A 26,904-nucleotide genomic window follows, 5' to 3' on the forward strand; every position below is an offset into this window, starting at 1 on the left:
ACAAAGACTAAAACAACTCAACTAACTCCCTCTCTCTCACGATTTAACAAAAATAATGATTCACTCCCCCTCACGGTACTTGTTTAACAACAAAGAAATGAATCTCTTATCTATACTGAATGGTGGTTTTGACCTCCTTTTTGCAGGTAAGCATGTTATTAACTTGTTTATACAATACACACCCTATAAATCTTCAGAGGGAAGCTGGGAAGATTCTGCATTCAGAGTGAGTCTCTCTCTCTCTCTCTCTCTCGCTCACGCACACACACAGAGACACTTGAGGTGTGAACCAATGTTCTGATACGTGTACTTTGTAAGTTCACCAAATTTAACATTTTTAACCATATGATATGTCAGGAACTTTGAAGTTTGAACCATGTTTTGACTCCTGTTATAAACTCACATGGAGCTTGAAGTTGACCAATGAGTTGTGTGTGAGATCTTCTGCTACATGGACCTACCTACATCTACTCTTATTTACCACATGGCAATGTTCACTAACCTTTGTGATTATTATAATTATCCTATTCAAGCCGTTTAGCATCACAAAATGTTGACTGGTCAACAGGGATTCAGAACTTTAGTGAAGCATATGAATAAAATTTTGGATCCTTAAATTGGTTAGGATGATGGGACACAATGTGACCAATCTGGTTCAGCATTTCAACTGTCCATGTTGAAAACTTTTTGACTAGTCATAGGGTTTTGACAAAATGGGTTGGAGGGTTGATCAACAATTTTGAGGCCCAGCTGATGTGTGAACTGGTTCAATCAGCAAGGTTTGATATCAAACATTGGTCTAAACTCATGGCAATGTTAACCAATTTAAAGGCTTAGTTTAGGATGGGCCAGACCAAACACCCCCCCTCTGGGAAGTCTTATTAGTGTTTGATCCTGATGCAGATGTTAGTACTCTTGCTTTTGGTATGCTTACTTTTCCAATATGAGGTTAACTAACAAATGACTGCATGCTCAGGAGTCCTTTGCTCAGAGATGTTTCTCCTTGATAGATGAGTATGCACCTGGCTTCAGTTCGTCAATCATTGGATATGACATGTTGACACCACCAGACCTTGAAAGGGAGTTCGGTCTTACAGGTATTCTAATTCATAGTGATGGAGACCAATATCAGGAACTTTTCAGCCATAAATTTTGAGTTTTGACTGTTGTTGATTAATTGGAATTTAGCTAAGAGAAGAAGCATGAAGTATGTGAAATGAATATGAAATCTTGAATAATTTATTCATCAGATTAAGAACATTAAATCCTCATTGAAAATTCAATATGATATTACGTAGAATTAATTTTTAGTTTCTTGTTAATCTAGATCCTTAGTATAATATAAATTTACTTTGATGTTCTGGTAACATTTGAACTGTTTTAGATATTTGAAATTGAGAAGAGTTCTCTGTGGGGGAGCGTGGCCCCTGCATGCGTGCGGGGGCCAATGAGAGCACGTGCGGAGGCATCAACAGGGTGGGCATTTCCGTCTTTCATGGGGCCGGGGCGGTCATTTCGCCCCTCCCTCTGTGTGGGTGTGAGCGCTACATTCCCCCATAGGAAACATTTCTCCTTTGAAATTATTGGAGTTATTTTACATGGATTTTCTTTGCACTGTGTCAACTTATGTCTCTTTCTTGAGATTTAATCACTGAGAATTCTGTTAGGTGTTCCATTGATAAAGAAAGATAAAGACGCTTAAGCCATTTATCGCTCTCAAGTTCAGTAATCTTCCCCCCCCCCCCCTCCCGGGGGTTTCTCCTTACAAAATAAAAAGTAGTTATCTCATCAGGGCATCCAAAAGAAGTATGCATCTAGTATATCTTTGTCAAAAATCTCTATGCAAACATACTCAAAAAGATGTACATAAAGAAATTAAGCATGTCAAATTGATCACAAATCTTTGGCTTGGTCCAGCCATAAAATTCCTTAGGAGCACAAGCCATATCTAACAGTAAAAAACCAACATTTGCACCTATATGTGGCCCTCTAGCTTCACCATCAAACTATTCTTCCAAATCTACTCTTGATAGGCTGATAGCAAAAGGGACCAGAGACCATAAAATCTTGCCACGTGGACTAACTCCATCTCAGGTGAGGAGTTTGAGGAAATTTTTGTTATTTCTGGAAGCAACTTCAGCTTCCAATAAATAAATAAATAAATCGAATTCAGTGGCCTAAAACCCACCTACTATTCTAGGCAACATTCATCACCGTAGTCTCATGTTGCAACTCTCCTTATTTCTTGGACAAACACAACTGTGAGAAATTCCAAGAGACAACCCAGGACCCTTAAATGATCCTCACTATACCCCATATAGTATCATTGAGTTGTCCTTACATTATCCTTTTTTTGTTAAGCAAAATAGAGATAGAGGAAGCACTGACTAATGCATCCAGTGTCTTGCTCATATCCCCATCCTTAATCTTCACTTCACTTTACTCCAACAACTTTAGGACCTCTTTAGGCTGCTAATAGAAGCCTCTCTCTGATGAGGTTAACTAGGCTGAATAAACAAAGACTAGAAAACCAGAACCGCAGTGAATCAAAACTGAGAAACTTTAGGCAGAAAATGGTGAGAGTAATATCTCACAATCCATTGAAACTAGGTTTGAACGAAGGTCCTAATAGGTGGATTATATGTCTAGAATATGAGAATATCAAGGCAAACTGATGGTTAGATTGGAAGAAACAAGGGTGGTCAGAAAATAGAAACTTAAGAAAACCAGAATTTCTTAACCCATAGGAGTAACAATAACTCACAATTTTTTATCAGATTTCTATCCAAGTCTAGTCAAAGGTCGTCTGGGTGAGAGAGAAGACAATATCAAAAAAAAGAGTTCATCCAATGGCTGGATTGGTAGGACTGAAGGCACAGTTCCTGGAACTAGAATGGAGTAAAACAGGTACCGTAGGCTAGAAAAAACTGAAGAAAACCTGCAGAAAAGTGAGTAATAGCAGCAGAAATAAAAGATGAATAACACACTGAACGTTTAGAAATCACCCAAGGATAGGCCACGATAGAAAGAAGGTACTTGCTGGAATCAACTGAACAGTGAAGGGAAAGAAGAAGAAAGGGGTATATGACTTGGTATCAACACCAAGCTTATGGTTAGTTACACCACCAACCAACCTAGGTTTCACCACCTAGGGTCTGCAACTGAATCACCAGAGCAACATAATCTCACAAGAGAGCATTAGTTCAATCACCAAAATCATGGGCAGCATGCCCTCTCCTCTTTATTTATAATAAGCAGCCAACTAACTATAAAAATAGTAACCCTCTTATGCGTGGGTTCTCCTTGGCTGCCAAGTTAGTTAGGATCTTTTAGAAGATCTAACGCTATTACAAAAAATAGAATCTTGCTAAAATAAAAAAGGACTCTTAGTTTGTATTACTATAACTCAAAGTCTTCTACAAGAATAGAAACTGAAATCAAATGGAAACTAAATAAAATAGCAACTATGAAGATTGTAGCAGCTCCACGTCTAGCTGTCCTTTTGGGGGGGGGGGGGGCACCACCAGAAACTTCTAGAAACAAAATAACAACCCAAGCAGGGCCCACGTATGCTAGCATAAGACTGGCCCAAACAGAACCAAATCCATGGCTAAATTTATGAGCCAAGTTCTGGTCTAGGGCCTTAGCAAAGGTCTGCTGGCCGTTCTTCCTACGTGTGTATACCCTTAGCTCTGCATCTTTCTCTCTCGGTGTTACAAAATGCAATTCATCCCCCTAGTCTAATTTTCAGGGAATAGAATTGGCATAACTGGCTCCTTATAGTAAAAAGAGCTTGAATTTTTTACTCACCTCTAGCAATTTGTCAGCAGCTATGATGTTTTAGGGCACGGAGTATCTTATGCACCAAACCACCATTATCCAAAAACTGGAACAGGCCTTCATAAATTTAATTGATCAGTTATACTTGGCATGTCTGTAAATATCTCCAAAATAGGTAATCCAAGTTCATAATCAAAAGTTAAAGGCAATGTCACTAGAGACTGTTGCTGCCTAGATTATGGAAGAGTATTTTCTATCTCTTTCCTCTTTGTATGGTAGGTAATTTATAGCATGTTGATAGTCAAACGAAGGGCAAAACACACAAGTGTATGTATTTAGGTTTAGTTTATGCATGTTAGTATTGCAAGTAAGGAAACCGTCAACACGAAATTTATGATAGAAAGGAAACATCCAAGACAATATTGAGCTAGATCAAGACAGAAGACTCTGCAATGTCCAAACAAGTATCTAGCTGTCTCCACTTCTTGATGATCTATTCCCTGGTTCCTAACAGCTGTAAAAGCTATGTGCACACACTGTCTATCCCTTGTCAATTAAAAAACATGAAAAAAAAAATCCACCATCCTTGTCACCCCTTGAATTTGGATTCTGGCCTTGGTTGTATGACATTTTTCACACTCAAGGGATCATAAGTTGTTTGCCTTGCTTCATTACAATCCACCTTATACCATACCCAAATGGTGCCTTTGTGTGTAATCACTGCTTCTTCCTGTTTTTGTTGGCTCTCAGCAATTTCCTCTTGAAATGTAAGTCTGTTAAGTTTGTTGTGTTAATAGTCTATAGTAAAAACCAATATTCAATGTACTCTCATACCTATTTTCTTAATCGATTCCATTACAAGGTTGACAATCTGACAGTTTGCTTTCTTTGCTTCCAAAACCATGTATCTAATAGTTTGAATTTCCTTTGTCCTCTTATATTGTTCGCAGTAACTAAAATTCTCCTACTACAGGTATCTGGACCTCTATCTGATATTATCCTCTCATTCCATCTGGCAATTTATTGCATGGCTCACTCGAGTAATTTCCTCTTGGCTCTTTCTCTAGTTGCATGTGCTCACTTAAGTTATTCCCCCTCCTGTTGACATGAATGGGCTGGGGTCCATTCTGATGAGGATTTAATGCACTCAACAAAAATACCTTTTGCACAAGGAAACTAGGTTCTCCGCTCCGCCAAGTAACATCTCCTTTATGTGGAGGGTAAGATCAGCCAATAACCTGGCTGGTGAGTTAACTCAGGGCTGGGATATGTGGACAATGCATAGTTGGGCCATTATCCGATTATTTAATCTTTTCTTTTGCTCTTCTTGGTCCACTGAATCCTCTGTTGTTGTTGCTGATGTACTGTACTATTATATGTATGTGCTGCTCCTTTTCCTTGTTTTCCAAACGGTAGTTGTTATATGTTACCATTTCCGGTTCCAATTCCTCACTGATATCATTTCACAGCTGCCTCTTCCCATCTCCATGTGGCATCAACTGGAGGCTCCTATTCTGAGTGGCATTTTAAGATTTGAATTCCTCTTCTTCGCCATTACCCCTTCACAAGATCACTATGTTTCTGCAGATGAGTTTTAAGGCGAGTAGCTGAGAATCATTAAAGACCTTTGGATTAGAATCAGCCATTTATTTGAGCCCTATGATCTCCATCCCGATCTGTGTCCTTGTAGTCCATGGTCATAAAATGAGATTCACACTTGCCTCTCAGCGGGTATGATCCCATGCCTCAATCTCTATTCATCTTCCAATGTTGATGAAGCTTCAGACCTTTCAACCACCCTAATTTCAATCATATTCCCTTCAAGCTAAGCCCGTAACTTTTGGGGGAATTCAAGGAATGGATTTGTGATTAATAGAAACCTACCTTGTTTTGTGGTGATAAAAGACAGGTGGATGAGGCAGATTGGCAGCTGCTTGAAATAGCAAAAGCTTCTAACATGGATTCTGAAAATTCATTATTTCAATATGTTTGGTGTTACCCAAAGTGATGTGTAACTGCTATGACTTTAAATAAGTTGGAATAGCAAAACGAGATTCATTCACTTGACAGCATTTGGATGGAGTTTTTGAGTATGGCTTGTAATTAACGGCCAAAACACTTCAACCATAAGTTAATTGGAAATAAAGCAAGGATTGATTCAAGAGAAGAAGAAGAGATGCACAACTGTATGGGAGAGAATCGTTTTCTCCCCTATATTCTTTACTAACATAAAGATGGAATTACATACACCTCCCTATGGAGGTAAAAGGTAAAAAAAGAGAAAAATACAACTTAAGGTGACAATACAATAAACCAGTAACCATAGTACCCCTATTGCATAAAATTTAACAGCCCCCTCAAGCTAGAGAATAAATGGCATACATTCCCAGCCTGCATTGAAGGGTATTGAATTGGTGAGGGATGAGTCCTTTGGTGAAAATGTCTGCCAATTGATCACTTGTCCTCACAGAGGGAGTATAAATGTAATAAGAGTCAATCTTCTCTTTGATGAAGTTTCGGTCTACTTCAATGTGCTTTGTTCAGTCATGTTGCACTAGATTATGAGCAATACTTATAGCATCTTTGTTATCACAATAGAGCTGCATAGGTTCCTTGGTATCAAATCCTAACTCTTGGGTCAATCGTCTCAACAATATGAGTTCACATACTCCATGAGCAATACTTATAGCATCCTTGTTATCACAATAATTTTGCCTCTGCACTAGACCTAGCCGCAACGTGTTGTTTTTTGCTTCTCCATGTAACTAGGTTACCACCTACAAATGTACAATAACCTGATGTAGACCCTCTGTCAAAACCTGAACCAGCCCAATCGGCATTACTGCATTAGTGTAGCCCTCTATCCTCAAATGGTTGTGCCTGACATATAAAACTGCCCACTCTTGGGGGCATGCATAAACGGGCTCATTACCCCAACTGCATAGGTGATGTTTGGGCGAGTCAAAGAGAGGTAGATCAACTTTCCCACTAATCTCTAGTACTTTCCTGCATCAATAAGGGATGGACCACAATCTTCACCAAACTTGTGATTTTGATCAATCGGAGAATTTGTTGGTTTACAACCCATCATCCCTTTTTTCTATCAACAAGTCCAGTATAAACTTCCTATTGCAAATATTTATTCTCTCCTTTGATCTTGACACTTCAATCCCCAAGAAGTACTTCAAGGGTCCAAGATCTTTAATCTCAAACTGTTGGGTCAAGTAGGATTTCAATCCACTTATCTCAACATTGTCATTCCCAATCACAATAATGTCATCAACATAGACAATAAGAGTTGTGATAGTACCATTCCCTAGGATGACCTATCTAAACCGCTCAAACTAAACCTTAGGAGACTGTTTGAGGCCATAAATTGCTTTTTTCTTAGGAAACACACTTTCCCTTCAGCTGAGGAAACTTGAAACCAGGTAGAGGTTGCATGTACATTTCCTCTTCCAAGTGACCAGGGAGAAAAGCATTCTTCACATCCAACTAATACAATGGCTAGTCTCTATTGGCCGCCACTGATAAGAGGACTCTTATTGAGTTGTGTTTAGCCACAGGTCAATCCCATACACCTGACTGTACCCTTTGGCAACCAACCAGGCCTTATATCTCTCCACAACACCATCTGATCAGTACTTAATTGTATAGACCCACCTGCATCCAAGTGGAACTCTCCCCCTAGGGAGATCAACTAGTTTCCGAGTATCATTCTTCTCAAGGGCCTTCATTTCCTTAGACATGGCTTCTTTCCACTTTGGGTCAAACATGGCCTCAGTAACATTCTTGGGAATGGAAGAGGAGGAAAGAGTAGTAGAAAAGGCAACACCTGTAGGAGAGAGAGCATCATAGGAAACAAACTTGGCTATGGGGTTAGTACATGCTCTCTTTCCCTTTCAAATGGCAATGGGAAGCTCTAACTCAGAGAAAGGAGAAGGAATGTTACCTGACTGAGGAAGGTGGAACTCAGGATGTGGATCCTAAGAGGACTCTTGGCAGGTCTACTTTCCCCTTGTTTTTGTACACAATTAACTCCTTCTTATTGCTAGACTCAACACCTATATGATTACCAATATCAACAACATCCACTTCTTTGTGTTTCCCAATATCAAGCAGGAATGGAGAGATAGGAAAAGGTGGGAGAAAAGGTATGACATCAGCAACCTTTTCACTCTCACTAGTCTCCCCCTAAAGAGGATGCTAATGAGGAGTAAAGAAAGGTATAGATTCAAAGAAGGTGACATCTTTGGAGAGAAGTCGTCTTTAAGAGGGATGGTAGCACTTACACCCCTTCGTAGAGGAGGTATATCCAAGGAAAAGGCATTTGAGTCTTGGGGTCAAGCTTAGTCCTAGCAGATTTATTAACATGGACATAGCAGACACACCTAAACACATTGGGAGGAAGAGAGAAAGCAAGAACTTGGGGAGACAGGGTTTCCAAAGGGGATTTGGAGCCAAGAAGTTTAGTGGACATGCGGTTGGTTAAAAGGCAGCAACAAGAAGGGTATTAGACCAAAAATTCTTAGGGACATGCATGCCAAATAGGAGACTCCTAGTGACTTCCAGCAAATGGCGATTTTCCCTCTCAACTACCCCATTCTATTGGGGTGTGTCAACACAAGCAAGCTGATGGATAGTGTCATTGTCAGGTAAAAAAGTTTTGGAGACCACCATACATTTACTCCCCCCCCCCCCCTCTTTATCAAAACTAACAATTTTAATGCGAGTACCAAATTGAGTACAAATCAGCTGATAAAAATTTTTAAAGGCATCGTAGACATCACTCTTTTGTTTCATAAAAAAAGTCCAAGTGGACTAGGAATGCACAATATTGAAAGTGTTAGATATATGGCCAGAATACCGTGGGGGTATTCTGGACCTTTTCCTCTTTTTGTTATTTTATTTGTTTTGTATGTGGTTTAGTCCCACATTGCTCATGTACATAATTTCACTGTTTCATTAGTCTTATAAATAAAGAGGTGCTTGGGGTGAATAGATCATCCAAGCCGTACCCTAAGTTCAAGTCTCTCTACATGGTATCAGAGCAGATTTCGAACTAGGGACTGTTCCCCCCTTCGATTTCAGTTTTTTTTCTCCCTCTCTCTCTCTCTCGATCTTCTTCCCCTCTCTCTCTTTCTCTCTTCTCCCTTGTTCTCCATCCCCATATAGGGCAGCACTGATGAGGTGATCATGCGATCCAGCTGCTGCCCCCATTACCTCAGTTATGCTTTATAATTCTGCTCGATAGGAACCAGCCAATTCCTGCCTGCGATATCTGGAGCTTCAGTTTTTTTGGAGATTGCTTCTACTTCAGTTACAAGGAATCAACTCCTCTTTTTGAAGACCACAACCTGCAGCAGGATTTCCTTCTTATTGGCTCAGGTTCTTATCTCACAGCTTTGTTCACAGATTACAAGACCTCCAAAGATTGATTTTCACAAAACAGGGTTTTTTTCAAAACCCTGACAATTGTCGATCTAGGAGTTTGTGCACTCTTTTGTTTCTGATTTTTTGAAGACTGATTCTCCACTTATAAGGCACCACTCGACTGCAATTTGGGCTTCATCAGTTCAGTTTTTTTTTGAAGACCTCCCTGAGATCGATTCTCCACCATCACAGGGTTTTTTCAAAACCCTGACACCTATCGATCTTAGGGCTGCTGCTGCTTCTTTGGATCTTATTTTTTGCAGGTGTTTTCCTCCATTATAGAGGCTCCCTCGACTTCAGTTTTAGTCCGTTCACTGCAGTTTTTTGGCCCCTTGGTTCCATCATCGATTTCAGCAATTCAGGGTTTCTTCAAAACCCTGACAAAATCGATCAGGGATTTTTACTTGGTTGCTGGTTCTGTCTTTTGGAGACTTACTTAGTCTCAATACAAGGGGCTTCTCCTCCATATTTCAGCTTATAACTTGGAGGAATTATTGGACTTCTCTGCTGCTGGTATGGGTGATTCTTCCAATTCTACAGCCACCTTGGATCATGATGGCCACAGCAAGATAGACTACCACAGTTTTCCACCCAACCCTATTAAACTTGATGGCTCAAATTACCTCCTATGGTCCAGATCTGCCTCCTTTGCTATTCTGGCCATATATCTAACAGAAAGGAACAGTGGATCTATACCATGATAGGGATAAAAAGAACGACAATGTTAAGCAAAAATACATGGTTCACACTGAAAAACATGAGAAGGAAAAGAAGTAAACAAATGTGGTAATTGTTTTATTATAACAACAAAAGAAGGGTGGCCTAACCGTTGATGCCAAAGCATCACAAAATCTATAGTACTACTGTCATTCTGGCCACACACATAGGACTGAGTAGTAGGCAAAACAGGTGTGCAAGGTTCAAGAAGGTAGAGTCCTTTCTCCTCACATCCACTGCCAATAATCCTCTTCGTCACCAAATCCTAAAAAAGGCAATGAGAAGGAAAGAAGGTGACACAACAATTCAAAGATTTGATTAGGTGATTCACAGATAATAGATTAGTGGCAAAGTTAGGAACATGAAGAACCAAGTCAAGGGAAATAGAAGAAGTGACCTAAACACTACCTTTACCAGATATAGAAGAAAGGGAACCATCAACAACTTTAACCTTATCCCTATTAGAGCAAATAGAGTAGGAATCATAACACTAAGACATACCAGTCATGTGATCGATGGCACTAGAGTCAATAACCCAAGGACCAATAGAAGGTGCAGATGTATAGACCTACAAGGCTAAGGCTGAAGAGTCTGACACTGTAGGAGTAGTAGAAGAGCTACACAGCTGGGACATCATCCTGCGGAATGCAGCAATATACTCTCTAGTAAGGGGACCATTATCTGTCTGTAGTCCTCCTCTACTGCCAAGGGAAATAGAAGAAGTTACCTAGCTCAATCTCAGCCGTCACGGTGTGGGCTCTAGCTCCCCCTCTCCTGCCACCACGCATACTAAGGGGACGACCGTGAAGCACCTAACACCTCTCTCTAGTGTGCCCAAATTTCCCACAATAATCACATCTGAGTCTATCTCTGTTATCCCCACGGGGTGGCCCTAGGCTTCTTCCCCCACCTCGCCAGTCTCTATGGGAACTAGAGGCAAGTGCAGATCTCTCCAGGGATGGTACAATGTTCGTGGCTACTCTTCTGGTCTCCTCACCCATAAGTAGCTATATACCTCATCTAAAGATGGAAGGGGTGATCGTCCCAAAATTTGCATCCGAATTGGCTCATATTCTGGGTTCAGCCCGCCAAGTAGAATAAGAACACGCTCCTTCTCAAGTGTCCTATATACCTTTGCCTCATCTTCGGGGTTGGAAAATTGGAGGTCCCTATAATGATCATGCTCTTCCTAGAAACCAATAAAAATGCAGTAGTATTCAGAAATACTCCTATCACCTTGCTTCATTGTGATGACTTTCTGAAGGAGTTGGTAGACTTTTGCCGAGTCACCCACTCAGTCAAATGTCTTGGAGACCCTGTCCCTAATATCCTTGGTAGTCTCCTTCCTCATAACCTTCTACCAATCTCAGGATTCATAGAGAAATCAGCCAAGGCATAACGGTTGAGTTCTTGGTCTCCCATTTCAGATATGTCGGATCATTTGACTTAGGAGCCTTAATAGAACCAGTAATGTACCCCATCTTCCCTTGACTTCGCAGAGACTACTTCACAGAGTGAGCCCATTCCAAATAGTTGGTGTTGTCCAACTTCACAATGGATATCTGGTATTGGGGTTCTCAAAGATGGTCATACTAGGGTTGGTACCACCCAAACCACTAGCCAAAGCTTCCACAAGTCCACTGACCTTAGACCCAGACATGATATGTAGACACACTTAGTGGTGATACCTTAATCAAATGGGGAGTACACTCTACCCAAAAATGCAGCAAGCAAACAAACCACAGGTACTTGAAGAAAGTCAAATCAAATGCACCTTTCACAATGTAGCTTCATTCCATAACAACCAATAAGCCTCACATGATGTAACTCTCCTACCAAGAGCTACTATTCAACACACCACAAGGCATTTCAGACGAAACAAAGAGGGAAAACTGAAGCTGGCGGTACCTGTCAAGCTTGGAGAAATGAGTTGTTCTTCCATAGCACATTAATTCAGCAACCGAGGCCCTAGGGAGGTGAAAGCTACCTTCTGGGCAATGTTAGCTAGCCCAGCCACACTCCAAATGGTTGCTCGATGAGAGAGAGACATGAACATGAAGGGAGGGCTGGTAGTAACACTGTGTTGGGTCCCTTGTTCTTCGATCGACTTTCACAAACCCCCAATCTTGCTCCATTGGGTCTTTTAGTTGATGGTAGGACTCCATTAGATCTTCTAAGTGTGTTATCATACATGGTATAGCCTTTATTGAAACCCTCTACTTTTCTAGGGTTCCAAAGAGAGGTACAAAGAAGTGTAAGCTTGGATGACTCTCAAACCAAGCTCGGATACCAAGTTGAAAATAAAGCAAGGGTTGAGTCGAGAGAAGAAGCAAGAAGGTAAGAGTTGACAAGAGAAGAAGAGATGTGCAACCGTATGGGAGAGAGAATCGATTTCACTCCCCTATATTCTTTACTAACACAAAGATGGAATTACATATACCTCCATAGGGAAGTAGAAGGTAAAAAAAAAAAGTAAAGAAGAGAAAAATTCATCTTAAGGTGACAATACAATAAATCTGTGACCAAAATACCCCTATTACATAAACTCTAACAAAGTTTCCTCTTTTACTATACCTACACTTAACATCAAGGTGGATGCAGTTCTTTGCCTTCACAGATGGAAATTACAGTAGTGTACAACTGAGCACCTTGCCTTCTTACCTCTGAATCCAATCTGAGTTTAAAATTCTGAAACCCAGGGCAATTCTGTTATAGCTACCAGCCACAGATGCCAACAAGATTCTTTTTTCCTTTAGTCTAGATGTGCCAATCTTCTCTTTTTTGGAAGTAAATTGAAGTTGAGCATTCCGTAGGTTAGGATCTACTCCAGTACACCCCTTCCAGGACCCTGCAAAAGCAGTACATGAACTTGTTTATGGCCTTTTTTAATTTAATTTCTGACAGATGATGCCATTGTGGAACTCTAGGACAGTTTATAACAGATAGCTTTTCATGTGGGGATTTTTTGTTGGATTTACCAGATGACTTTTCACACATTTTGACCATTTTTTCCTTTGAATTATTTCGACAGGTGGGAATATCTTCCATGGTGCTATGAGCTTGGATTCACTTTTCCTAATGCGACCTGTTAAAGAATGGTAGTTCTCACAACATAAAGTAGAATCATTTTGTATATACCCTGCTTTTGTGCTTCCTGGGATTTTCTTCAATCATAGGTCTAATGTGAGACATTTGGAATTTAATGTATACAGGTCAGGTTATAGGACACCACTACGGGGACTGTATCTCTGCGGAAGTGGAACGCACCCTGGGGGTGGCGTGATGGGAGCGCCTGGACGCAATGCTGCACACGTGGTTCTTCAAGATATGAAGAAATCATCATAATTGACTTCCCTCTCTCTCTCTCTCTCTCTCTCTCTCCACCTGGGAATCTCAACTTTGTACACTTGTTGGGGTCTCTCTCTCTTTATATATTTATTATTTTTTGTTTGAATTTCTTCTATCCTTGATATGTCGAGACCGCTATGGACATTACCAAACGCATAGAAAATGTTACGACTCAAAAAAATCGTACAAATTTTGTACGATTTCTTTTCCTTTCTGTCATTCCAAACTCAGCCTAAGTGACATTCTTTGGAAGTATCAATTGTTTCTCCCTATTCTCCTACCACCTTTGTATGTCACTACATGCAAGCATTTGACTGGGGAAAATGTAATGGGATTTAGTCAGGACTAAGGATAGCCGCAAAACCTTGTTGTGCAGTTGAGACTTGAGACCCTTCATATCATTAATTGACCCCTCATTGTCTATCCAAGAGACTGGGGAGCCTAGTTAGCTAATTACAAGGTTACTTTGGGGAAGTTGAGATCATCACTTGAGTTGTGGGCGTTGAACTCTTTGCAAAAGGCAGGGACATGGGAGATCACCTGTGCGAGCCCAAGTTTTCATTTTTGTTGATTTAGCTCAAGCTTGAATTATGATCAATGTCTGTTGGGTTGTAATTGGAATGAAAAAACTCGAACTTGTTCAACCTGCTTTTCGTTCAAGATTGTAGCAATTTTTTTTTTTTTGGATGAATATAAATTTAAATTATGAAGAAAGGAGGGGGGGGGGGAATATACAAGCCCGAGGGCCAACAAACCGAAGCTAAAGATTAGCTAGGGCGAAGAATGGCGGTAGGAAGATCCCAGGAGACAACAATCAGCCTGTTCCTAGAGGTATCCAAAACACTACCCAGGGGGAGGGAAAAAGCTTTAGATGAAACATCAAAGAAGATGGCCTTCCAAATCTTGTCGTAAGAGCGGGAGTTGGAAGTCCATCTTCTAAGGTTACGTTCCATCCAAATGTGGGAAATAGTAGCACAAAAGGCAAGCTTGCCAACCGTGTCACAAATTGAATTACCATCAAAAGTCATATCAATACAAACCCATTCACGGGAAAGGGAGAGGGGAGTTCTCCGAGCCGGCCAGCAGTGAAGAAGAACCCAGTTCCAGATGGAGGCAGCAAAGGGGCAAGAGAAGAACAGATGGTCTGTATCTTCATGCCCATTCCAACAAAGGCAGCAGCTGGTGGAGACTTGCATGTGACGATGGATGAGAAAAGCTTCGGTTGGGAGGTAGTTAGCTAGGGCACGCCAAGAGGTAAAGCTCTGCCGAGGGATGTGCCCTTTGAACCAAACCACTTTGTGCTAAGGACAGGGTGTCCCTCTTTGTCTAACCAAGTCCCAAGCGGAGCTAGAGCTGAAAGTGCCAGAGGTGGAGGGGAGCCACAAGATGGTGTCGCCTCTTCCTCTGTGCCCGGGGGGGATAGGGGGGAGGGAGCTCCACAAATCTGCAAGGGGCGGGGGGGAGGGAGGGGGGACCACGAGCCACTGGTAATAATGGAAGCCACAAGGGTAAATCTGTCTAGGGCGGAAGCAAATATGGCACGGAGACTGACAATGGAGGCAAGGACACCTGAAGGATGCCAGTTGTTGAGCCAAAGGTAGGTCTGGGACCCATCATCTATCCTACAAGAAATAGCTCCCCTGACTATATGCCTCACTTGCAGAATTCTACGTCAAATTCAGGAAGAGTCAGGGGCAGATCTGACAGTCCATATAGAGTCTCTACAGAGGGGCCCAACATACATCCAAGAAGTCCAGATACTAGATTTGTTGGTGAGGAGCTTCCAGAATAGCTTGATAAAACCTGCCAAGTTGACATCTTTCATCCTTCTGAGCCTAAGACCTCCTTTAGATTTGGGCAAGCAAGTAGAAGACCAGCTCTTGGGATGAAGGAATTTGGCTGTGTCCACACCTTTCCAAAGGAAAGCACACATAATAGACTCGACAGCCTTGATGGTAACCTTGGGAAGGCCAAAAACACCGCTCCAATAGATGTAGCAAGACTGAAGAACCGATTTGATGAGCTCGAGACGCCCTGCATAAGATAAAAGTTTGATTTTCCAAAGCTGAAGTCTCTTACGGAGGAGGTCAAGGATAGGGTTACAGTGATGGGCTGAAAGTCTGGCAGTAATGAGGGGCAGACCAAGGTAGCGGACAGGTAAGATGCCATGGGTAAAGCCAGTGATGGCGGAGAGGGTTGCTTTGGTGGTGTCGGGAACCTCAGCAAGGAAGATTTGGGATTTAAGGAGGTTAATGTGAAGACCGGAAAGCCCCTGAAAAAAGTGAAGGGATGACATTATGGACTCAAGGGAATGAGGATTGGCCTTGGAGAATATCAAGAGGTCATCGGCGAAAGCAAGATGGGTCAGGTTGTAGCAATTTTTATTTTCTTTTCATTACACTTTTCTCCGTCATCCTTTTTGGATGCTGGGCAGCACGAGGAAATGGGTACTCTCTTTTTTTTTGGTTAAATGAGGAACTGGGTACTTGATGCAAGTATCACTAGTCAAGTGTGGATCATTCAAGGAACTGAACAGCGCTGTGTGGTTGAAAAAAGGTTTGAGCTTTGAGGGTAAAAGGTAGTTTTAATTTTTAAGAGTATCAGCTGCGAGTTGTACTCATGCAAAATGGTGCAAAGTAACTGAAATGCAGGCGAGTTTCAAGGAAAGACTCTTTTCGCTTCCATTTTTGCTAGTTAGAGGCTGTAGAAACTATTTCATTGCTCCAAACTAAGTGAAATATTCAAGCTGGAACTACAAAATGCTGAAGTGGAAATAGCTATCCCTAAGATTTTTACGAGCCAAACTGATCACTCCATGACAAAATGATGAAGTTTGCTATGCTGAAAAGTCAAGACACTAGAAACAACCGCAATGAACCTAAAATCTGAGAAATAAGGGAGAAACTTAATGCGGATAGAACTTGCAAACTATAAATCTGAGTTATATTAAGAGATATGAGCATGGACAGAAATTAGAAACTAAGGAAAACCAGGAATAGAATCAAGAACTTGAATAACTTTCAATTTGGGTCGAATATAGTAAGGGAAGGGAATGACATATAAAAAATCCAACCTAAATTGATGGTTAAATATTACGAAATCACAGATTAAACTTGAGGCTAAGATGTCAAATAAACCTATATAAGGAGAACTTGGAGGGCAAAATTACTGGATTAATTAAGCACAAAAGAAGTGCAGATATCACCTAATAAAAGACCACAACAGTGAAAAATAGTTGCAGGAATACCTGCTGGACAGTTATGAAAGAAAGAGAAAAGAAGGGAAGGAGGAGATATGAGCATAGTCTTCACCACCTATGGCCTGTGGGAAAGGCCGCACCACCAATCCCAAACCAAGGATTCACCACCATTGATTGCCGCTTGCTTCACCAGTTGACCGATGTCTTAAATCCTTCAATTGTTTACCTGTGACTGACTCACCACAAGACACATTCACATAGAGCTGGTTTGTCGAAACATCCAAATCTGTCAAGAATCTTCCCAATGCTGTATTATGGGTTGATGGCCACATTATGGGGACAGAATATGGGTCTTCAAGTATGACATGATATGAGCCTTAGATATACCCAGAATATGGACCTGAATACACTTAAATTGATTGGCAGAAAAGAGGCTTCGCTGGGCTGGTTATATCTTAATACAATAGGACTTATTAGGGGTCTGTTTGGGCTGGCCTTGTACTGCATCACAAAAAGCTGGAGACAAGTCATCCTAAACGAAACTGTGCCTTCAATATAGCCCATGCAAGGGATGAGGATTTACCATTCATCTGGGAATGAAAATCAAGTTTTTTATTAGATTTCTTTTAACAGAACCGAAACAATAATCAGTTTAATGGAGTTTACCTTGAAGTATGAAATTAACACTTACAACATCATGGAAAGAAGAAAATCCACAATTTAACAGCTACATTCATGTACATGCAAGTAACGAATTGTAATGCACCAGGATAAAATATGCATAAACAAAGTGATCACAGTGGGAAATTTCTGCTTCCGCTATCGAGCCTGCCAGCCAGAAACAGACTTTGGAACAAGCGAAATTGTGTTTGAGGCCCTCTCCAACCTACACGAGACAAGAAGGATAAACAGTTACAGCAGAAGGGTTCTCTGAACCTACAGCGTTTCCTACGCCCCCTCACAATGGTATATTTTATTAATTTTTCTAAGGAGAGGAAAATAATAAAACTCCTATGTGAAAAGGAATAGGAAATGCCGTAGATTCAGAGACACTTTTCCCATAGTTAAATAACAGAAATCAAATTCCCTTTGCTCATCCACTTGAGCATGTCTGTGAGTGCAGCGCAGAAAGGATTTATTTAATTCAGTTGAGACGAGACTATGACTCGAGAGTATGTGTGGATGTGAGAGAGAGAGAGAGAGAGAGAGAGAGAGAGAGAGGACACACTTCGTGATTTCTTCAACAGCCTTTATGACTTCCGTAGAGCTGGTTTCAAGCACTTGACCACCAAATATGATCTCATCTAAGATAGTATGCATCTGCAAGGAACCAACTGAATTTAGATCAATGAGCATTGAGCATGATGAATCTAACAACTGCATCTGTTTCACATATAACCAGGCCAAGTCCCCACCATCCAAGTTCTTCATTAGGGTTTAAACAAGCTGAGCATTTCACCAGCTTGGATAAGTCAACGAGTCAAGTAGAATTCTATGAGACCATTGTTGACTGCTCAGATGCTAGACAAGGTCAAAGATGGATTGGAATGGACGAATGGTGGAACAGGAATTCTATAGTCTGTTGCATGTAGTTAAGATAGATCAAGTCAAGTGACACCTATTTCCAACAATCGTTTTCTTAGATCTGAAGATTTCATGATGCTACTCTCCCATGATTCTTTTATTCCCATTGACATTCGAGTCAACAAAATGGGAACATATTAATTAAGGAAGACACACCCATACAGTCACACACGCACACACACACACACAAACCTTATTAAAATTGAACACAACATCAAGCTCACAGACATTCTTGAAGCATTTATCCAGTGTCTCGACAAAAACTGAAACCAAAGAGAGATCAATTAAAAAAGCAATCCATGAATTAGCAGCAAACAGTGAAAACAACCATATATGTCATGCTGTCACCTAAGTGCCGCATAGGTGTCCAGGCTCTTTCTTGGGTCCAAGGCAATAGCACGCCTTGTTGACACTTGACGAGCTTACGTTGATTTATGTTTATTGTTTTGTTTTTTGATGGACAAGCTTATATATATCCTATGCTTGGTTTATTATATGTCAGTTTTCTCATATGATGTCATTACTAGCATAATTATATCATATTACATTGACATAACTTTTATGTTGCATATAAGCATAATTATGTAAAATTGTCACTGCTACATTACATTTAGTCATATACTGCATACTAAAGACACCGAGGCGACACCTGGGCATCCTTTCAATGCCTTGGGTGCCATGATAACTAAGAAAACAACAAAAAATCATGTCAAAATAACCAGTACCCAGGCTGGTGCAATCCAGGGTTCGAAAACCCTGCTCGGATTGCTTATGGGCCCACCCAAGTGATAGAGTGCAACAATTCATTTATCTAGACCATAAGGCACTGAGCCACCACCCAAAATCAATGGATCAGACCAACCAAAAGATCTTGATTTGCAAGTCTGGATCCAGAAACTTGGACTACTTGCAAGACTAAGCTAGCTGACCACTAGAAAGATAAGAGAAGTTACTAACTCAACTATTAGAAGTATTCAGGTAGAGCAAGCCCCAAGGAAAAGGTAGCCACTGAACAAACAGTATGAATTGATGAGCATCATCCCATGCATGCAAGAAAGAAAATATTTAGGTTCCAATTACCATGCTGGACAGTATGTCAGTATGAGTTGAGAGTAGCAACCCACAAGAGAAAGAGTAACAAATGTAGGCTATTTTCAATAAATGGTCAGCTATGCCATAAAACTATAGACTAATACATTATGATCATGAGAGAACAAGATTTTCTTGAGGCAAAGATGTTAAGTGGATCTGAATTAGAACTCTATGCTTGGATGATTAATTCATCCCAAGCACCTTCTTATTTATAAGAATAATAGAATAGTAAAATATGTACATGAGCAATGTGGGACTAAACCACATAATACAAAACTAATTAAATAACAAAGAAAAGGTCCAGAATACCCCCACGGTATTCTGGCCATATATCTAACACTCCCCCTCAAGTTGGAGCATATATATCATGCATGCCCAACCTGACTAAGATAGGATGAAACAGCTTGCTACTCAGTCCCTTAGTGAACACATCAGCCAGTTGATCAGTAGACTTCACAAAAGGAACACAAATGAGGCCGGCCTCAAGCTTCTCCTTGATGAAATGTCGGTCAACCTCCACGTGTTTAGTACGATCATGCTGGACAGGGTTATGAGCAATGCTAATGGCTGCTTTATTGTCACAATAAAGCATCATGGGAAGATGGACAGCAACACCGATATCCTGTAATAATCCTCTAAGCCACAGAAGTTCACAAATTCCTTGGGCCATCGCACGAAACTCAGCTTCAGCACTGGACCTGGCCACAACATTCTGCTTCTTGCTACGCCATGTGACAAGGTTCCCACCAACAAAGGAACAGTAACCAGAGATAGATTTCCTGTCAGGAGAACCAGCCCAATCGGCATCAGTATAGGCTTCAATCTTAAGGTGACCCGTGGGAGATAGAAGGATTCCCTTTCCTGGAGCAGACTTCAAATACCTCAAAATACGACGGACTGCATCCATATGAGAAGAATAGGGATCATGCATGAACTGGCTCACCAAACTCACAGCAACTGCAATGTCAGGTCGTGTGTGAGAAAGGTAGATTAACTTGCCCACTAACCGCTGATAAATACCCTTGTCAACAGGCTCACCCTCTTTCTCCCTAAGTTTTGTAGTAGCTTCCATAGGAGTATCTGAAGGATGACAGCCTAGCAGCCCTGTGTCAGTCAATAGATCAAGGACATATTTTCTTTGAGAAAGAAAGATGCCCTTTGAAGAGCGAGCAACTTCTATCCCTAGAAAATATTTCAGAGGACCAAGATCTTTGACCTCAAACTCACGGCCAAGGAGGAGCTTCAAATCCCTGATAGCATCACCATCATTACCAGTGACCACAATATCATCCACATAGACTATGAGAAGAGTTACCTTGTCACCAACTCGTCTGATAAACAAAGTGTGATCAGCATTACTCTGCCTATAACCTGCTGAAATCATAGCCTTGTGAAATCTGCCAAACCATGCCCTAGGTGACTGTTTCAGCCCATAAAGTGCACGCTTCAGTCTACAGACCTTGCCCTTGGTCCTATCATCAGAGAATCCTGGTGGAATGTCCATATAGACCTCCTCCTCAAGCTCCCCATGGAGGAAGGCATTCTTGACATCTAACTGTTGAAGATCCCACCCAAGATTTATAGCACAAGATAATAGCACCCGGACAGTGTTGAGCTTCGCCACCGGTGCAAAGGTCTCCTGATAGTCAACTCCATAAGTTTGAGTGAACCCCTTTGCAACCAGACGTGCCTTATATCGATCCACAGAACCATCAGCCTTCTGTTTGACCACAAAGACCCATCTACATCCAACTGGTTTCTTTCCCGGAGGAAGAGTCACAAGCTCCCATGTATTATTTTTATGTAGTGCTCTCATTTCTTCCAACATTGCTGCCTTCCACTTTCCATCTGTAGATGCTTCCTGCCAAGTTTTAGGAATCGAAACAGAAGAAAGAGAAGATACAAAAGCACGAAAAGATGGAGAAAGAGAGCTATAAGAAACAACATGAGATATGGGATGTAAAGTACAAGTCCTAGTACCTTTGCGGTGAGCAATAGGTAGGTCGGAAGAAGAGGGATTACCAGGAGATGGAGGATCTGGATCTGGAGCCGGCAATTGGATGGGTATTGGTGCTAAAGGGGATTGCAACTGCCCTCTGTTGGTTCTGCCCCTTGTGTAGGTGAGTATGTTGGAATTGTCAATTCTCTTCTGAAATGCACCAATAGTTCTCTGGACTGGAGTCAGCTCCCCCTGAATAGGAACATTAACAACACTATTTTCTATGGTCTCCCCCTGTAAAGGATTCCCATTAGGTGAGGGAGGAACAGCCGGAGGAGGTTGGACATCATCCAAAGGAGGTTGGACAGCAGCCGTGGGTGCCGTCAAAGGAGGCTGGACAGCAGCCAGAGGAACCTCTAGTGGAGGAATCTCAAAGGGCACATCTTCACTAGAACTCTCCCCTTGAAGAGGTGGTGAAGAATAATAAGAAAGGGCCTCATGGAAAACAACATCCATACTCACCAAGGTACGACGGGAAGGGGGATGGTAACACTTATAACCTTTCTGGGTGGGAGAATAACCCAAGAAAATACAACGGAGCCCACGAGGCTCAAGCTTGCCTGGAGATCTGGTATCCCTAGCATAACACACACACCCAAATACTTTGGGAGGGACAATAAAGGAGGAATGGCCCAGTAAAATATCAGAGGGGGTACGGGAATTAAGAACCCGAGAAGGGAGCCTATTGATGAGATAGGCGGCAGTAAGAACCGCATCCCCCCAATATTGAGAAGGAACATTCCTCCCAAACATCAAAGCCCGGGCCATTTCCAACAAATGGCGGTTTTTCCTTTCTGCCACACCATTCAGGCGGGGTATCAACACAACTAGTTTGGTGAATGATGCCATGATTAGCCAAATATGTTTGAAATTGTGATTCAGTAAACTCGGTTCCATTATCACTTCTCAATATTTGGAGAGTAGCCTGGAACTGAGTTTGAATCATCTTATAAAAATGCTTAAAACATGAGAAAACCTGATTTTTAGTGTGCAAAAGATATACCCAAGTGTTCCGAGAATGACAATCAATAAAAGAGACAAACCAGCGATGACCAGAAATAGAGGGCTTGCGACTAGGGCCCCAAACATCAGAATGTACCAAATGAAAACAAGAAGAACTCCTTTTATTTGAAATAGGATAATTTGAACGTGTCTGTTTGGCCAGAACACAAGCCTCACAAAAAAAGTCATCCTTAGTATGTAGGGTGACCAAACGAGGAAATAAATGAGCTAAAATTCCGAAAGGGGGGTGACCTAACCGAGAGTGCCACTGGTAAAGTTCAGAAGAGACCAAGGAGTTTTGATGCAGCGGAGAAGGCAATGGTGGTGGAGAGAAGCGACCGTCATCAAGTAGGTACAAGCCACCATGCACTTTACCCAATCCAATCGTCTTCCCAGAGGCCAGATCCTGAAACACACAATGAGATGGAAAAAAAGTGACTTTGCAGTTAAGATCACGAGTAATACTACTAATGGAAAGAAGGTTAGTAGTAAAATTAGAAATATGTAAAACAGAAGACAAGGGAAGAGAGGAAGTGCAATTGATGAGTCCTTTTCCAGATATTGAAGAAAGGGACCCATCAGCCACTTTGACCTTATCTTTCCCAGAAGTGGGAGAATATCTGTGAAACAGACTAGAGGAACCGGTCATATGATCTGTAGCTCCAGAATCTATGATCCAAGGATGGGAAGCCACAGAGGCACAATGACCTACAAATGGAATACCTGACCGGGCAAAGTGTGAACCTGAAGGAGCTGAGGAATTGGCAGTAGCTGATGTAGTAGAGGCAGCAGCAGCGGAAGTCCTGAGCATACGTAGGAGGGCCTGTAGATCATCCTGGGATAGACCAGTGTCGATGCAGGAGTTGCGAATGCAGATCTCGATCGATGGGCCTTGGTCTTTGTCTTTATCTTTGTCTTGGCAGCCCTTTTAGCTTCAAAATCAGCCGGTTTCCCATGAAGTTTCCAGCACTTCTCCTTGGTGTGGTAAGGTTTGTGACGAGTACTCACAAACAACGGACCTGTAGTAGAATCACCAAGAGAAGCAATGCCACTAGGTGCGGGAGTGGCGGGGCAGCACTGGAGAGCGATCTGTCGAGTAATAGGGGGTGCAACATGGCAGCCCTACGGTTTTCTTCAGAGGAGACTAGGGCATATGACTGTTCAAGTGTGGGAAAAGGCTTGTGACCCAACACTTGAACCCGAATCTGATCATACTCCACATTTAATCCTGCCAAGAAATCATAAACCCTGATTTTGTCCATGTGTTGCTTATAAGAAGTAATATCTGTAGCTGTACTTGGGTGAAAATCAGAAAAATGGTCCAATTGCTGCCAAAGGCTGCGCAAGGTAGCATAGTATTTGGAGACTGTCAATTCTCCCTGAGTAGTGTGAAGGACCTTCTTCCTGATTTCATATACCTGGGCATCATTGCCAAGCTGTCCATAAGTCTCCTTGCAAGCAGCCCAAATTTCTGAGGCTGTATCAAGGAGAAGAAAATTGTGTTGTAGATCTGTAACCATAGAACCAATCAAGTAGGACATAAGAACTCCATTGTTGGCAAGCCACTTGTCTTGAGCAGCCCCAACCTCAGTAGGCATAGGAGTGGATCCCCTAATATGACCAGTAAGGCCACGGCCAGCAATGGCAAAGGAGGCAGACCTAGACCAAAGTAGGTAATTGGTGCCATCCAACTTGATTGGATTTGGAGAGAAAGTATGATACTCTGGTTTGCTGTTTCCATCACCAACATAAGTAGCAGTCGAATCCACAGAGTCACCCATGGAGACAGTGAAGAATCCCAAATCGGAGAAGAGGGCTGTTGTGAAGAGAAAACCAAGAACACCTCCAAGTTAAGGGCTGAAACAAGGATGAAAGCCTTCTAATAATGAAGGAATAAGTGTCTCCAAGAATCAGCAACAGCAGCCAGAGAAAACCTTGAGATCGATATTTTCAGGGTTTTGAAAAAAACCCTGAAATTGCTGAAATCGATAAGATGATGTGAGGCCTGAAAAATGACTGTATGAGGCTGAAATTGCAGGCGAAGGACACTTGAACAGATGTGAAGCACTCCTCAAAAAATCAGAATTAACTGATAAGTGGAACCCCAAGATCGACAATTGTCAGGGTTTTGAAAAAAACCCTGAAAGTGTGAAGAGATATCGATCTTGAGAACTTGATGTAGCTTGATGTAGGTGCTGGAATACTGATCTGCCGCAGGTCTGAAGCTCCAATATAGTGAACAAAATCCTTGTAATATAATGTGAATCTGTCCAATGAAGGCTGAAGTCTTCAATATTCGCAGCAAAGGAGGACAGCACCTTATCGATCAATTCTTCATATCATGAAGTGAGGTAACAAGGGAGGGCAGCAGCTGGATCAATAGATCACCTCATCAGTGCTGCCCTATGGGACAAAGAAGAACAATGCAAAACAGAGGAAAGAAGAGGAGAGAAGAGAACAGGAGAGAGATCGAGAATTAGAGAAGGGGAGGGAATCGTGGATGGTTCTAATTCATAACCCGCTCTGATACCATGTTAAGTGGATCTGAATTAGAACTCTATGCTTGGATGATTAATTCATCCCAAGCACCTTCTTATTTATAAGAATAATAGAATAGTAAAATATATACATGAGCAATGTGGGACTAAACCACATAATACAAAACTAATTAAATAACAAAGAAAAGGTCCAGAATACCCCCACGGTATTCTGGCCATATATCTAACAAAAGATTTTGATGTTGTTGGAGATAAGACTAAGAGACCTCTAGATGACAGTGAGGTTCCAGCTCATTTTCATGTTTTAATGTTTTTATATCCTCCAACAAAGTCAATAGCATTAGTGGTGGAACAAGATGCTTCAAATGCCCTTGTATTTAGTTATGGAGATTTTTGCTCAAAGGACTTTCAGATTTTTTTTCTAGGAAACACTTGAGAGGATTATCTTGCTAAAGAGGCCTGGTCTAACCCTTCTTTAATCATCAGCAGTCATTTTAAAGTCTCCCTAATGAAATCTATTAATTTATATGCCATTGCTGAAAAAATAGGATTTAGAGTTTTGGTATGTGTTGATGCATTTTGTGCAGGATTGTGCCAGTACAGATATGGTACTAGTTACCAATTTTACTTTCTTCTTTTTCATATTTATTTTTTTAAAAGGATTTCCTGTTCTACAGTATTGTTATATAGTGCTGTATAGATTCTACATTTCACAATTTTTTCCCCCAAGGAAAAGGATTGAAGTTGTATACAGTTGAGGAATTACTTTTGGAAATAGTCTGTAGTCTCTTGAAGTCAGCTTGATGTCTAGTAAGCATTTTAAATTGTAGAGATATTTTATTCATAAGGTTTAAATGTATGTCGACATGAATTGTCTTGTTCCTGAAATGTACCTTGAATAAGATCAAGCATGGCAAGCTCATTTTCAGAACTATCGAACACAAAAACAAAGTAAAGTGTCGCAAAGTGCTTGTAGACCAGCCTTGTGTCCTACAAGAAAGAAGGAAAAATAGGCATGAAGTTTCTGGCTCTTCAAAAGGTATAATTAGCAAACAAGATGGTTGATATCAATCATCTGATTTCCACAGAGAAAGATAAACTAAGAGAAAACTATGTGAATAAAAAAGAAGAAAAAAAAATCCTATAACTGCTTTAATGTCATAACTTATGACTAAGATTCTATGAAAACAAGGTAAGCCATTTAAAAGTTCTGACATTCAATATTGTAAGGACAGATGTGAACTGAGTGTGGAACTCACTCTCAATTCAAACTTTCGGAACTAAATTTGCATAACAATATTTAAAGAGAACTTATTTAGCATGTTTTGCAAAAGATCATTCTGTTTGGAAACTGGAGGAATTACATGAAACTTCAAGGAGAAAATGGACTACAGTATTGGAGAGGTCGTGGGTTCATCTGCAAATAATACCAGCTTATTTTTTATTTTATTTTATTTTTTTAAATTTGTAACTTCAGAGACAATGACTGAAGAAAAGAAGGGTGAGTATTGGGCGATGGGGGAGGGCGAAGAATGCCATACCGGTCCAAAAATAGAATCAGCCTCAACGAAGTCGCTCACATTTTCAGCTCTACTGCTTAAAACTGATGAGAAAGGAAAGAAAAAACGAATCGAGAGGTTAATCTAGACAATTCTTAAGAAATTTATGATGCAAATTACTGAAAATTGGCATAGAATCCAAAGCCGTGGATCCGCTTGTAGCCTCATGGTTACAGATTTCAACCATGGATAGGAACTGGGCAAGGCCCCATAACAAACGGTAGCAAGAGATCCATTCAATGTTTAAGAAAGACACTACAATTTGCAGTAACAAAGAAAAATAAAAAGAAAACGAATAAGAGAAACTGTTGATTACAACCTCCAAAAACACTCCGAATCAGCTCCTGCTGCTTCTCAGCGGGCTAACCTTCCAATTCAACTCAAAAGAACAATCCATTATTGCCACATTATTCGTGAATCAAGAAAAGAAAAGAAAAAAAAATCAAATTCGTCATAAATTAAAATTACAATACGGCAAACGATGTCTAAGTGAAGTGGACTGTATTGGATAAAGAAGACAGAGGAGATTAAGATTTAAGAAGCAAACCTGAAAATCATAGAATTTGGCAAGGCGGGGCTTGCCCTGTGTGTTCATTACAATCACCGCTCGTATCATAGTCTGATCACTCTTCGCACCTTACCCTTCTCCTCTCTCCTGTCCACCCCGCTTCGCCGCTCCAAGTCTCAAAACTA

At 41.1% G+C, this 26,904-nt stretch overlaps 2 protein-coding genes across 2 annotated transcripts in view; one reads left to right on the forward strand and one right to left on the reverse strand.

Annotated features, from left to right (window-relative positions):
* LOC122661973 (pyridine nucleotide-disulfide oxidoreductase domain-containing protein 2) overlaps nt 1–13,373 on the forward strand; it is a 74,690-nt gene extending 61,317 nt beyond the window's left edge. The window contains exons 14-17 of the mRNA XM_043857498.1: nt 147–226; nt 977–1,097; nt 12,962–13,028; nt 13,143–13,373. Of these exons, the coding sequence (XP_043713433.1) occupies nt 147–226; nt 977–1,097; nt 12,962–13,028; nt 13,143–13,275 (401 nt within the window). The 3' untranslated portion in view covers nt 13,276–13,373. The remainder of the gene's footprint in view (nt 1–146; nt 227–976; nt 1,098–12,961; nt 13,029–13,142) is intronic.
* A 3,693-nt stretch (nt 13,374–17,066) lies between these two features.
* On the reverse strand, nt 17,067–26,880 carry LOC122660954 (AP-3 complex subunit sigma). Its single transcript, XM_043856219.1, has 7 exons — nt 26,759–26,880; nt 26,531–26,573; nt 26,194–26,255; nt 25,546–25,642; nt 18,254–18,324; nt 17,706–17,797; nt 17,067–17,363 (listed from the first exon to the last, which is right to left on the reverse strand). The coding sequence occupies exons 1-7, from the start codon at nt 26,825–26,827 to the stop codon at nt 17,297–17,299; spliced, it is 501 nt and encodes a 166-aa protein (XP_043712154.1). The 5' UTR covers nt 26,828–26,880; the 3' UTR covers nt 17,067–17,296.
* Nucleotides 26,881–26,904: the final 24 nt, after the last annotated feature.

Source organism: Telopea speciosissima, chromosome 5, assembly GCF_018873765.1.
Source record: "Telopea speciosissima isolate NSW1024214 ecotype Mountain lineage chromosome 5, Tspe_v1, whole genome shotgun sequence".
Classification (NCBI taxonomy): Eukaryota; Viridiplantae; Streptophyta; class Magnoliopsida; order Proteales; family Proteaceae; genus Telopea; species Telopea speciosissima.